Source organism: Tachypleus tridentatus, chromosome 1, assembly GCF_004210375.1.
Source record: "Tachypleus tridentatus isolate NWPU-2018 chromosome 1, ASM421037v1, whole genome shotgun sequence".
Lineage (NCBI taxonomy): Eukaryota > Metazoa > Arthropoda > Merostomata > Xiphosura > Limulidae > Tachypleus > Tachypleus tridentatus.
This window is the reverse complement of record NC_134825.1, coordinates 137,943,695-137,956,746: the sequence shown is the minus strand read 5'-3', so window position 1 is coordinate 137,956,746 and position 13,052 is coordinate 137,943,695. Positions and strand designations below refer to the sequence as shown.

General features: G+C 29.6%; 1 protein-coding gene across 7 annotated transcripts in view; it reads right to left on the bottom strand.

Moving 5' to 3' along the window:
* LOC143225246 (uncharacterized) overlaps positions 1 to 13,052 on the bottom strand; it is a 160,940-nt gene that overhangs the window by 60,654 nt on the left and 87,234 nt on the right. For 6 of the 7 annotated variants that reach the window (XM_076454333.1, XM_076454339.1, XM_076454351.1 and 3 more), the window contains 3 exons: positions 11,507 to 11,635; positions 9,802 to 9,873; positions 4,798 to 4,918 (listed from right to left, as the gene is read on the bottom strand). In XM_076454333.1, the coding sequence (XP_076310448.1) occupies positions 4,798 to 4,918; positions 9,802 to 9,873; positions 11,507 to 11,635 (322 nt within the window). Of the gene's footprint in view, positions 1 to 4,797; positions 4,919 to 9,801; positions 9,874 to 11,506; positions 11,636 to 13,052 lie in introns of those variants that run through there. The other variant, XR_013013761.1, reaches the window with a different exon arrangement.

Genomic DNA, 13,052 nt, shown 5'->3' with positions numbered 1-13,052 from the left:
ACATATGCTGGCAGTCTACATCTGTGTGTGTGTGTCAAAATATACATAAAAAGTACACGTATTTGATATACATGACACATGCTACCCAAAATCTAAAATTTGCTTTGTCAGGAAACACATATAATTTTCCAACTCTTAACAGGTGCCAAGCCCACTTTTTATATTTTATCTTGAGATCTACTACACACATGTTGCTTGTAGATCCAACTGTATATTCTTGTCAGAAAGAGATCAGCTTACACTCTTCTCCATCAACAGTTAATTTGCAATAGGTGAGCAGTATTCTTTACAGCATACATGTAGCTGCTGTTAGTATTGCTTTATGAAATATAGCACTTATAGTGGTTTGTACCTATAAATGCTATAGTAAAATAGAGAGTTATATTTAAGTTTTACTTTCGTATTTTACACATATTATTTGTGTTTTAAAAATTATATTTAAGAGGTTTGATACTCATTAAATTTAATTTGTTGTCACCTGTAGTGTAAAAGTGAATGATCAAGAAGGCATCATTCATATGTACAACACATTAGCATAACAAGTGCCTGTGTGGGTATTACTGTATTATAATAATAATAAAGCCCAGAGGGAATCAGTTTAAATATAAAGCATAAATTACAAAAGACAAAGAATTAGAAAGGAAAATTAAAAACAAGCTATAAGTGAAAAGATAAAGATGTGAATTTATGTACATTAAAAAACCAAGTTTTAAAGGAATTCTATTAAGAGATAAAAGACATGTATATATTTCTATTTCTTAATATTAAATATTTCATTGCATTGTATAATGATGATAAAAGGTAGAGCTAGTGATATTGTAAAGAAAATGGAAAGTAACTTAAGAAACTTTTGATACTAACTTAGGTGGTTCTAGAGATAACATAAACGAAATGTGAAAACTGTAAAGTAATAATAAATTGTATTTTTATACCTCACATAAAAATCACCACACAGGTGAACTGAGTCCAAATACAAATAAGCACATTAAATAAAAAAATATTTTTATCAGAAATATTACAAAAAATATAAACTAAATATTTAATTTTTCAAAAACTACAAATCTTTTGGAAGATTCTTGTAAAATTTTAAAGAATTTCACCCACTAGTTTTATTTTTTGGAATGAATATTATGAGAGTGATGTTACCTTCTAAAAATTTAGAAGCCAACACTCAAAGGGTTAACACTATGACCTTAAATAATGAATTTTAGCATCTGAACCAGATATCTAATACAGAAAAACCAAAACACTACCTCCATTTACCAGCTACTCTCCTGAAGGACAATATATCCTTATAGAAGTATACAATATCTTTAAAGACACATAAACGTAAAGGCTTGAAATAAGGTAAATAACTACTGCAGAAATTCATTAAATTTGATGCCTTTTGAATTAAGCATTTTCTCTCATTAAGCATAAATAACAAATAGAAAATGTAAGATATCACTGCAGAAACAATTTAAAATTGAGACCATGTTTTGCAAATTACAACATATATGAATTGGTAGGATGGATGTAGTAAAATGTTGGAATGTTCATAAACAGACAGAAAAATGCATTCATAATTGCTTCTTAAGTAAACAAGAAAAATATAGTTTAAACTCATAACAATAAATAATTTTCAATATGTCCTTTTATAATTTCCAATTAAATTTAGATTTCTAGTTCAATAAGAACAATTATTAAACAACCAGCCATTTTATTAAATAAATTACTTAATATTTTATTTGATAAAATTAAAACTAAGTGTTAATAATAAAAAACATACTTTCTGGATAATACAAAATAATCAACCCATTTTAGAATACCTAAGAAGTTGTGAACAAATAAATAATATTCAAACATTTGATTTCACCACAATTTTATTAAAACATTTAATTTTTGTTATAAATTCATTAATAGAACAGTTCTGTTATCCTTTCATGGAACTGGAAGAAAGAAAATTTACCTCCAAAGCCATAAAATATATATTAAGTTTTTTCATTTATAATAATTATACATTTTTCAATAACCAGGTTTTAAAGCATTGGCACCCAAGCTTATTTTGCTGATACTTTCCAGAGTTCCAATAGTCATTTTACAATTACTTTTTTTTGGGAGTGTATATGTAACTGTTGTGTCCTAGCCAATAAGTGTCCTTTTAAAAAGAAAATAGAGCATGACTCACTGGTGGGCTGTGTGAGAGCCAAAGCATTAAACAAGTAATAGGAGTTTCAATGGGAGCTAACTGTCCTTTAATGTACAGATGATTTAATTAGTATAAATAATCCTGAAATAAATAATGTTATTAACACTATTTATCTGGTAGAATTCAAAATTGAAAATACTTCAATATCTAATATAGAGGCACATTGTTTTGATTAAGAAATTAAAATAACTGATAAAGATATCAATACAAATATTTTTGATAAAAGAAAATATTTTGCTTTTCCAATATACGTTTTACCCTCTTTTAATAGTAATGTACCATTATCCTTCCTTATAAGCATTAGAACTTCACAATTATTCTAATTTTTGTAATACAATATTTTATTATTAATGTTGAACTACTGATACAAAAATTAATATCTAATAGATTTAATAAAGAAATTTTAAATAAAATCATTAAAATAATCTGTAGTAAGAATCAGAATGTATTAAATAAAGAAAGAAATTTTACTAAAGATTTCTGATAACTATTTTTAGTTGTAAATTAGGCCTAGATGTAGGCAACAAGATTACTCTACGACTGCATGTTTACAGCTTTCAGGTTTACGTAATCAGAGATTACCAATTTGCAAATTGAACAGTCCACATAAGTGGTTGCAAAAATCATCCCCCCATCAGGTGTAAAAAATCTATGCCCCTGACCTCATTGCATATAAAGGTTTGTTCAAACTATGAAAATTGCTAGTTACAGTAGACTTAATAGATGGTGGTTTGGAGTTATACTAGTTAATTTGTATAACTGTTTGGGACCCTTCATATTAATATAATTTGTCTACTGGGCTACCATAATGGGGCCTGGAATGCTAACTGAGGAGGTAAGTTTAGTTAACTTACACCCAAAGCAGTATATTATCATTATTTAATTTCTTCATTTTTTGTTAATTTATTTATTTATTTTTCTTCTTTACTTTGGAGAGTAGTCATCTTCCCACAACTGTCTGCAGGCAATGAAGGGTGATACAGACGTAGGACATTATGGGTTTGAGCACCCATATCGTGCTCTCCTAATTTCTATTTCTTTGCTATATATCAATGTATCACCCAGAAACATTATTAGATATGATATCACAATACTGTGACAAAGATAAGAAAATTCAGAATGAACAAATCCCATTATTACTACTCGCTTCTAGATGTGCACCCAATAATTTCATTCAGAAAACTCCTTTTGTCTTTATACTACATGTAAATGTGATGCTACCCAAAACTTTTAACTATGCTTTAAATGAATATTACAATATTAAGACGCTTCAGTGAATGCAACTGGCACTTGATTTGTAATTTAACATATGTTGCTGAAGGAAGAGAGAATATCATTCAAATAAGAAAGATCAACATCATCAGTATAATTACAAATATCCAAGAGTTTAATGTTGTCAACAAATTTAATAACTTATTAATTATGCCCTTATGAATATCATTAATGCAAATAAGAAACATCAAAGGCCAAAAGATTTGTAACAAGAGGAAAAAACAGGACAGAAAATGTTATAAATGATATATTTTCTTTAATGTTCACAATATCACAGCTTTTCATTTAGTGATTTTACACTCACATTTGCTTCACTTACTATAAAATTACCAAAACTGTAAACAGTATACCAAATAAGGTCTAACTAGTGATTTGTAAGGAGAGAGAATTATCTCTAAATTGTAATCAATTTAGCTATAAATACATCATAAGAGGAAATATCAGTGCAACATATTGTGAACATTAAAAATATCTTGTTAGTTATCATTTATTGCTTTCCCCTAATAACAAGGGTCCAGTCTTACTGTATTCCATTAACAACTTCTAGCTTCCTTCATCCACCACCAAACAATCCAATTAACGTGTTCTTCCTCAACCCTTAGTGATGTTATTTTTTATTAATCTTCTACGTAACACCTATGAAAAGTTTCTTGAAAATCTAAGCACATCAAGGCTGCACCATATAAACAACAAGTGGCTTCTATGAAATAGTTGCCAAATTACTAAGGCAAAACTTCCCTTTAATATTAACTATGTTGGTTTTCTTTTACATTACATTTCACTAAATAATTAGGTAATGCTTCTTCATCAAACTTTCCAGAATTTTTCCACCACAGGTGCAAGATTACCTGACCTGTAATTTTCAAGACAAATCTTATCACTCCCTTTAAAAAAAAATGGAGTAAACTTAATACCTTTCCAGTTCTCAGGAAACTGTGTATTGATCTAACAAAAATAAGTCATTGCAAGTTTGTTTTTTAAAATTCTTTTGAAATCCTGGGGAAGAATTTTATCTGGTTCTAGTGCTCTTTCAATTAATCTTTTTAAACTCTTAATTTTCTGACTACCATTAAGACATTAATAGCTACATGATTTAGTTCAACTGCAATACTTCCAACAGAATGCTCAAGGTCAGGAATATTGTCAGTATATTTTCTTTTAAAAACAGATGATAGTAAAACATTTAAAAGTTCATCCTATAGTCCTAATAAAACTATCTAAAATTTTAAAAATATCAGGTTAAAGTCAACACACGTATTTATTCAATCAATTAAGAAACAGTTAGCTGAACTCAATACATAATGAAACATAAATCAATTAACTAAAACATAACATACCTGTTGAAGTGCTGTTGCTAATTTCAATTTCTCATTCTTGTCTGATATGACATTACTCACACATAACACTAATGTTTTAGCTGGAGTGTCATCTCTCTCAAGTATCTTCTTCAGAGCTGATCTAATCAGTGTATTTTAAAAAAAATGAATATGGTATATATGCCAAAAACTAATTGACAATATCTTCGCTTAAAGAAAATATTTATCTTTTTGAACTAGGTTTCTCTCATTAAAATGATGAATTTATGGTAATGGTTTAATTTATGCAAGTAAAATATTTTATGAACATATTTTAATTTTGGACCAAATAATGTTGTAACTTTTCAGCATAATACAATTTTTTCGAAACATAAATTATTATTTCAGTTTTGATATTATTATTTTGAAAGAAACAAATTGTTTTGAGTTTACTAAATCACAAAATCCACTTTTTTACAGCCTTATTGAAGAAGTGTATTTGAGGTGTATTATTATATAAAAAAAAGTTACCTACCTCTTGCACTTGACTGTTAATAAATAATTTTTTAAAACAAATTAATCTGCATGCTTATCTATAATGTGCTCAACATTCAACAGTAAAAAACCTTCCCTAAATGTCTGTACAAATAATGCAGGTTGTAAAAGAAATATCATAACGTAACATTACTTTAATCACTTTAAAAGCCATCATCGCAATTATAATAATTCTAAACAGGAAACTTGTACGTGGTAAATGTATGCAAGATCCAACTCTCATATGATCTCCAGCATGGAAATCAAATTACTATCAATATAATTTTTTGGGCAGTAAATACTAATTACATATGACTTTTTTTTCTTCCAATTAACTGCTTTACAAATAGTACAGTGATAAAGTACATAAAATACTTTAACTAAATAAAAGAAATATTATATTTAAAGATGCTGATTAACAACTGCTTGTTATGGTATCACGTTTAATTTCAAAAATACAATAACTACAGTAAACTGAATATGTACAAATAAGTTGTGATCAAATTTCTTAAATTTTCTTTTCCATTTGTTTACTTCAAAATATTTATTTTAATCTTTAATAACTTGAGACTGAATAAGACATTTGATTGCCATGCTGAAATCAATAAAAAACAAAAATCATATCATAAAATCAACATATCCTATCACTTCAAGACAGAAAACAAAGTGTTTCATTATGTCAGTTTAACTAGAGCAAGAATTTAACTTCTGGGCTCATTTAGCTGAGTTACAGCAGTTTTTTTTATATATATAGGAAGTATATTCAAATTCAGTTTTAATTGTAATCTGAAATAAGCTCTATGAACAAGCTTGTGCTGCTATTTTTCAACATACAAACCACACTGTCTAATAGAAGGTACTGACATAAGTACTTATAACTTGGGCATTTGAAATTGATTTTTCAATGGAATAGTGCTTAAGTAGTTAATGATCATAATTGATACTATTCATTTCACTGGGGAAAACCATATAATGTTACCAAGTTCTTTCTTTCTTTTTTAATTAATTTCATTTGGATATAACATATGTATAATTGCAATTAAAAAGAGTTAAGTAAAGATGAAAACTGAATATATATAATTACTACCTGAATATAACTGTAGCCATTTATAAAAGTAATGCATTAGTACTGGTAGGTGCAGTAATGTATTTGGTTAGAAAGAAACTTATACGTTCATGATGATAAGGAACCTTTTTTTGTTGTTGTTAACCTGAAGATGACTTAAAAATGTCAAACACTGTTCTGTACTTTATTTGAACTAAAGTTTTAATACCCATACCAGCCATCTTTAGAATACAAGCTTAAACTTAACATTTGCTTTGTTAATGTAATTTGCATAGAACTATAATAAAATTCAAGACTAATACATTTGCAATATGGAAACATGTTTTTACACCATCTTTAGTCATAAAATAATTTAAAATATTTTTCATATAGTTTGTTTCATGCAGTCCTTACATAAACACACAGTCTAAAAAATCACTGAAACTGTTTTGTTCTAATTACTTTTGTTCTCATTAGCAGATAATATTATATAGCTTTGTTGAAAACACAAATGAATACAATATACCTAGCTGACTGATTGGATAATTTCCATATGTTATGGGAGAATGACCAGTCACATGATGACATTATTGTGAAAGAAAAGATATGAAATATCTTGAAAGGTCAAATTATTTTTTTGGAGTTATACCTGCTTATTAATGTAATGAATAAAACAAGTTCCATCTTGAGAACAGAAAGATGTAAATCAATTTTCATGTCCATAACTGCTTGTCTGTCCAAGTAAGAATACTGTTTTACTTGGTTTTTCACAATAAAGACTATTTTACACTTAACACCAGTTACAGTTTGTTTACTTCTCACTACTTAAATGTAGTTGAGATTTCAAATTCAGTTTACTCTGTAACTTGTCTGCTCAATCCTTCTGTTACTAAATGAACCTATCTAACATTTGTAACAAAATCATTTCACCTGATTTCACCATAAGAAAAGTTAAGAAGAAATTACTTTGGTGTCATGACCATAGATTTTTTGTGCAGATATTATATTTTGTTAACATGCAAAGTGACCTTTGCTTGATCTTTTGTGTTAAATGAGTTTAAAGAAATGCTTTCACTGAAATGAATAGGTTATTCTAAACTTACAAGTATTCCTGACCAAGCAGAAGAGTTCACTGCTAGAAAGAGACATGGTTGCAGAAGATGGCTGTTGAATCTAGGAGAAGTCCTCTTTTGGAAATAGAACTTTTGCTAAAGCTGAAAAGATCCCTAACATTAATCAGCCTACATATGTGCACACTCAGGAAGATATGCTAATGTCTTAAATATCCAGTCTAATGGACAAAACCTAGTCCCTGAGGATCAATTCCAGCACAGTGGTTAAGTGTTGCCACTTCAAAATGGAGCTTGTTAAGCATGAGGTGACTTGGGGAAGTCTCTACAGGACACTCAGACTATTATCAAACATAGAACTGCAGCCCTAGCTCTGATACGGAACACTAATGGCCAGCAAAAAAGGACAAGAAATGTTGTTGGTGGAAGACCACCATTAGTCACAGTTGTTTCCTTTGCTGGTGGGATAGTAGGCACCCACAGGTAAAGCAAGAGGGCAGAGAGGTATCTCAATTATAGCTTGCCACCCTACTGGCCTTCATCAGGGCCATATTATTTCTCCCAGTATCAGGATTCCTGAGTATGACAGTGGTGGCATTTCAGATTTCACCCTGAATTTTAAGGGAATGGTAAAAGAGGGTGTCAGGTTTTTATATGGCTGTGATTCTTCACAATAGGTGTTTGGGACTTGTTGATAAATCTCAACAATAAAGAGACAGCAAACAAACTTCTTGTTTTAAAACAGTATATTCAAAACAAGTTAAATGTATATAAAAATGTTCATCACACAATCACCAAAGTTGTATCCAAAGCTTTAAATAATCGTCTCTTTTCATCAATAATCCACACAGGCTTGTTCAGCTACTCAAATCCAAATGACAGGACAAATTATTCTTTTCTACTCCATTATTACAAGAGAACCTACAGTTTACTATAGTTTAAAAGTTGCCACTATACACTCTTTATTGCTAAACTTCAAAACTCAGATCCACCCCTCACATTGTTGTGAGTTAGGCCCAAGCCTTAACAACTTACTGATAAATATGCCCCTGCTTGTAACAGGTGAAAGTCAGACCCACAATGAGCCACACACTCCTTACAAGTGAGATGAAGATTAACTCTGGTTTCTGAATGATCAAACCTAAATACCTACTACAAAATGGAAGAATAAAACAAGAATACTGCTAGAAAAAAATTTTTTCCATAGCCTAATCTGACAGGTTAAGTGACAGGTCACTGATAAATCTTTGTCATTTTGCTATGTTTTTGAAATTTATAGCTGGCAGTAATGACTATTTAAATGAGCAAAGCAGAGTATCAAAACAAATATGTGAACTGAAACAATCTGAACAATAACAGAAAAATTGAAATTTTAAGGTAAAAGAAAGGATTAATCATTTTTCAAATTGTCTCTCAAAACATTTTTGAAATTTCAAAACAAAAGTAATAAAGAGAGAGTAAATCAAATTATACATCATTTTAAGCTGAAACAAGATACTCTTTAGCAAACTTTTGCTAAGATTTGTTCAATTTTGTGAAGTAATATTCCACCCTGAGACAGACAAACTAGTGTTAATAGCCCCCATTTAGAAAAAAAAACAAAAATAAACCGTGCACTAAAATTCATTAATAAAGTCAAAATGCATCTTAACAATACCCCTGCAATTCAGTTTCCATTGCAAAAAGCTCCATTATTATGCCACCATGTCCAAAGCACATCCACTCCTTGATGCATGTTTTATATAATTCATCTCGTGTATAAGGATGGTTTTCCAACATCCATTTAACAATCTTTAACAACTTTACCTCAATTTTACCAGCAGAACTTTATATGGAATTGTATGTATAAGTGGTTCATTCTCCAGTTGCTTGAGTTATGCAACTGTTGATTAGAAAGTATGAGTGTAAACCTTATCAGCTTCATTTTAAGGTAGTGATCCTTCTTGATTATTCTGTGTAATGTTGCATGGGGCATATGGATGACTTTTGCCACTGATATTTCTGGATTCTCATTTGTTACAAGGCACTGCAGTTAAGAAATGAGATACTGCAAGTCTCTTTCTAGGTAGTCCTGGTTTCCCAAGGTGATCCATAAACTTGAGTTTTACAAATCTATTAAATACAGTGGATACTCTTATCTCGGAAATTCTAAGTCCCTTATATGAACACATCTTGATGTCTGAATATTTTCCATGAGAAAAAAAAAAAGACTGCCACATGACTTACTGATATACATATTCAAAATTATTTAAAAATCATGTTTCAGCATTCTGTATAACAGTGGCCACAAGAAGTTTCACTGCATACAAAACTAGATATTAGTGCATTTCACTGAGATATATTTAGGTGACATTTAAAATTTCTGGTACAAAGTTAAAAATATAGTAGTTTGCTTACCTCTCACAGTGTTCTATTTCTCTATCATAGCGGTACTTTAACTGTAACATTACATGATGAAGTGTGAGGTACCTGGCATAAAAGAAATTTGTCTGTCAATCAACTAAAATGACTTATTTCTCAAGGTTTTCAAACATTTTCTACAACAAGCTAATATAATAAATTTTCAGATTTTCTGGATCAAATGGTAAAATAAAGATATGTTTCTCCATATGAAAAACAAGTAGAAGTATTTGTGCAGTATTTCATCAAGTCAACAGTTTATTTTATGACACTTGATAACATTTTTGTAGTAATTTAACAAGCCATTTAAAATATATTTCATGCTACATCCTTTATACAGGAATGACTGACTATCATAATTTTAAATAACTATACTTGTCAACAAAGAACCATCAAAGTGATAGTTGCAAAATAAACATTAGAATTTAAATTATAAATATAATCTATCAGTATATGCAATAACTTACATAACTCAAGTGTACAAAATTCCTAGATAGACTCATCTTTTAGTTTTTCCTTTCAAATATTTTCTTTAGCATGTTTACATTCTTGTCATACTCTCATAATTATTACCTCCTTATTGTTGATAATGTTGTCACATGTCAAAAGATAGATAAGATAACACTTATTTTGAATTACATCAGCTGTTTGTTAAGACTGGGATTATATTCAGTAAGATGTTTACCTCTTAATAAAGCTGTAAGATAAACATAGAGGAAATAATTTTCACTTGATATTGGCTGCTCTTCTTTAAATAGGAATTCAAGCAAAGTATATCTCTTGTGAATGTAAATATTCATATCTTTATATAAACATTAGACACTGGGAATTCAGATAAATAGAAATAAGGAGTTAGATTTGGAAATTTACTGACCTTCCAGAAGTACCTGCCACCATTTTCTTCAAAATAAAGGCAAAATTTGAGGATTACAGGTTGAAATTCACAAAAATGCAAACTATCTGTAGCAAAACCTTCTTGTGGAGGTACTATATTATAATTATGTTTTACAGAGCCAAATATATATCAAACCTAGTTGTTTCCCACCTTCTAACTAACAACTTTCTTACCTTTTCATAAAAAATATTCATTTCAAACTCAAGAAGCTCTTTGAGCTCTCAGACATGATGTCTCTGAGGTATCCATTCATGGTTTATCTATTGCAATTAACTTTACTAACTTGTAAAGTCTGTTTATAATAGAGCAAAGCCACAATAAGCTATCTGCTGTGTCCACCACATGGAATTGAATCCTGGATTTTAGCATTATAAATCTGTAAATTTATCACTGTCTCATTGGGGGACTACTTGTAAAGAACAAGGAACACTGATCTAAAATAATCAGATGACTTCATTGGATACAGACTTACATGTAAGTTGTATGGTTGTACATAATTACTTGTAACAATATGATTTCTTTTACACTTAAAAATAGAATTCATTCTCGTCTGGAGAACATGAAACCCATATTTATGAAAACAGTTTTACAGTGCCATGAAAAATGTTGAAGTTTATAATGTTCTCTAACAAAAACAAAAAAACTACAACAAAAACTAAACTTCACTTGGATTTGTTTTGACAATAAACTCTATCTTTTGACAAAAAGTTAATTTTTTTTACAGCCATTAATTCTCAACTTATAAATAATTACCCAATGCATGCCCTAATTTTGCCAAAGAAGTATGGTTTTGAAATGAAATCTTACCTGCCTCCAAGAATGTCAGGAAAAGCTACTTCCATAGCTGCTAGTTTCCAAACAATCCAATGATAATGGTTATAAACCCATAATCGATTAACTAATGAAGGATCAACGGAAGGACTGTGCAATAAAGCCCTACAGGTAAAATAAAATATTTGAATAAACTGTCTACGGGGCATCTCAAAAAACATTAAGAAAGTTAAAATACACTTGAAACTGTTATGTTTTTCTATGCTACTGTCAGTTTGACAGCAAAGCTACTTTCATTTTTTCTTCCAGACAATGATTTTATTACACAGATTTCTAGTTTCCACATCAATTATAACACACTGAATATTTATTAGAAATAGCAACAGGATAAATGAACACTGGTGAAGCCATTAAAACTGCTCTTGTATGAAAACACAAAAAAATCATGGATAAATCAGTACATATAGTCAGCAGAACTTATCTTTGCCATATTCTGCCAAGGATTTTCACTTGTCAGAGCATAGTGTAAAACAGTGCAAGTCACTACCTGAAAGTTTTGTTGACAACAACAACTTAAGAATAGTCACAAATCAACTTCTACAAAGATTTTAAGTATTTGTAATATTAAATAAAAACACTCAGTAATCAGAAGTTACAAGCAGCTTTGTATTTTCAAAGACATGATTATAATAAATCTTACACAAAATGTGATTAATATAAAAATTGTCTATTCTGTCTATTAGATTAGTAGAAAGTAGAAAATATTTTAGTGTAAGTAATGTATTACTTCTCACAATATTAAGAGTTACTTTCCAAACAACATTGTAACTTTAGAACATTTCTAGTTTCTCAAAGGTGATGAATTTACTATGGAAATGTACAGGTGCAAAACATTCTAAGGCTAACTGTTAATCAAAATGGAGTTGTAGAAAGGTAACAATACTCTTAATGAAATGTTAGTACATTAAATCTTGATAAACCTAAGAAAAGGGAGAAGTTCCTTTCCATTATTTCATTTAACAGATTCATTCATTACATTCTTCTAATGGCTTCATAACTTTTAAGATTTTACTTACAAAGGAATAAAATGACCATTGGAGTCAATGTTACTGATATAATTAGTTTAAAGATGTCATAACCGAGGTAATATCATGACAACAAAGTGGTGATTTGCTCAACTGAAAATTGCAAAAACAAAAAAATAGTTTCAATAGAAATTTGGCATTCTCAGATTAAACTAATCTCTGCAATGTCAGGCATGTCTGGTTTACAACAGGTAGATTGGCAGGAAACATTACAAGGTAATTCTGAATTGAACCACTATTCTAGTTGCAGTTATGACTTAAACTGACTGGATTTGACTTGTGATATAAATGAAAACAATTAATTTGGTAGACAAAAACACAGCGTGCATACTTGAATTAGGGCACTGCTGTTGGGTTTTTGAATTAACTGACTTTTTAGTAACCTCTAGATATCACTCACCTACCAATAAAAGAACACTGATATAAATGACCTACTTGTACAATGTGCAACACCACAGTAAAATTGCTCCTTGGATGAAGCAGGTATTTCTAAATAA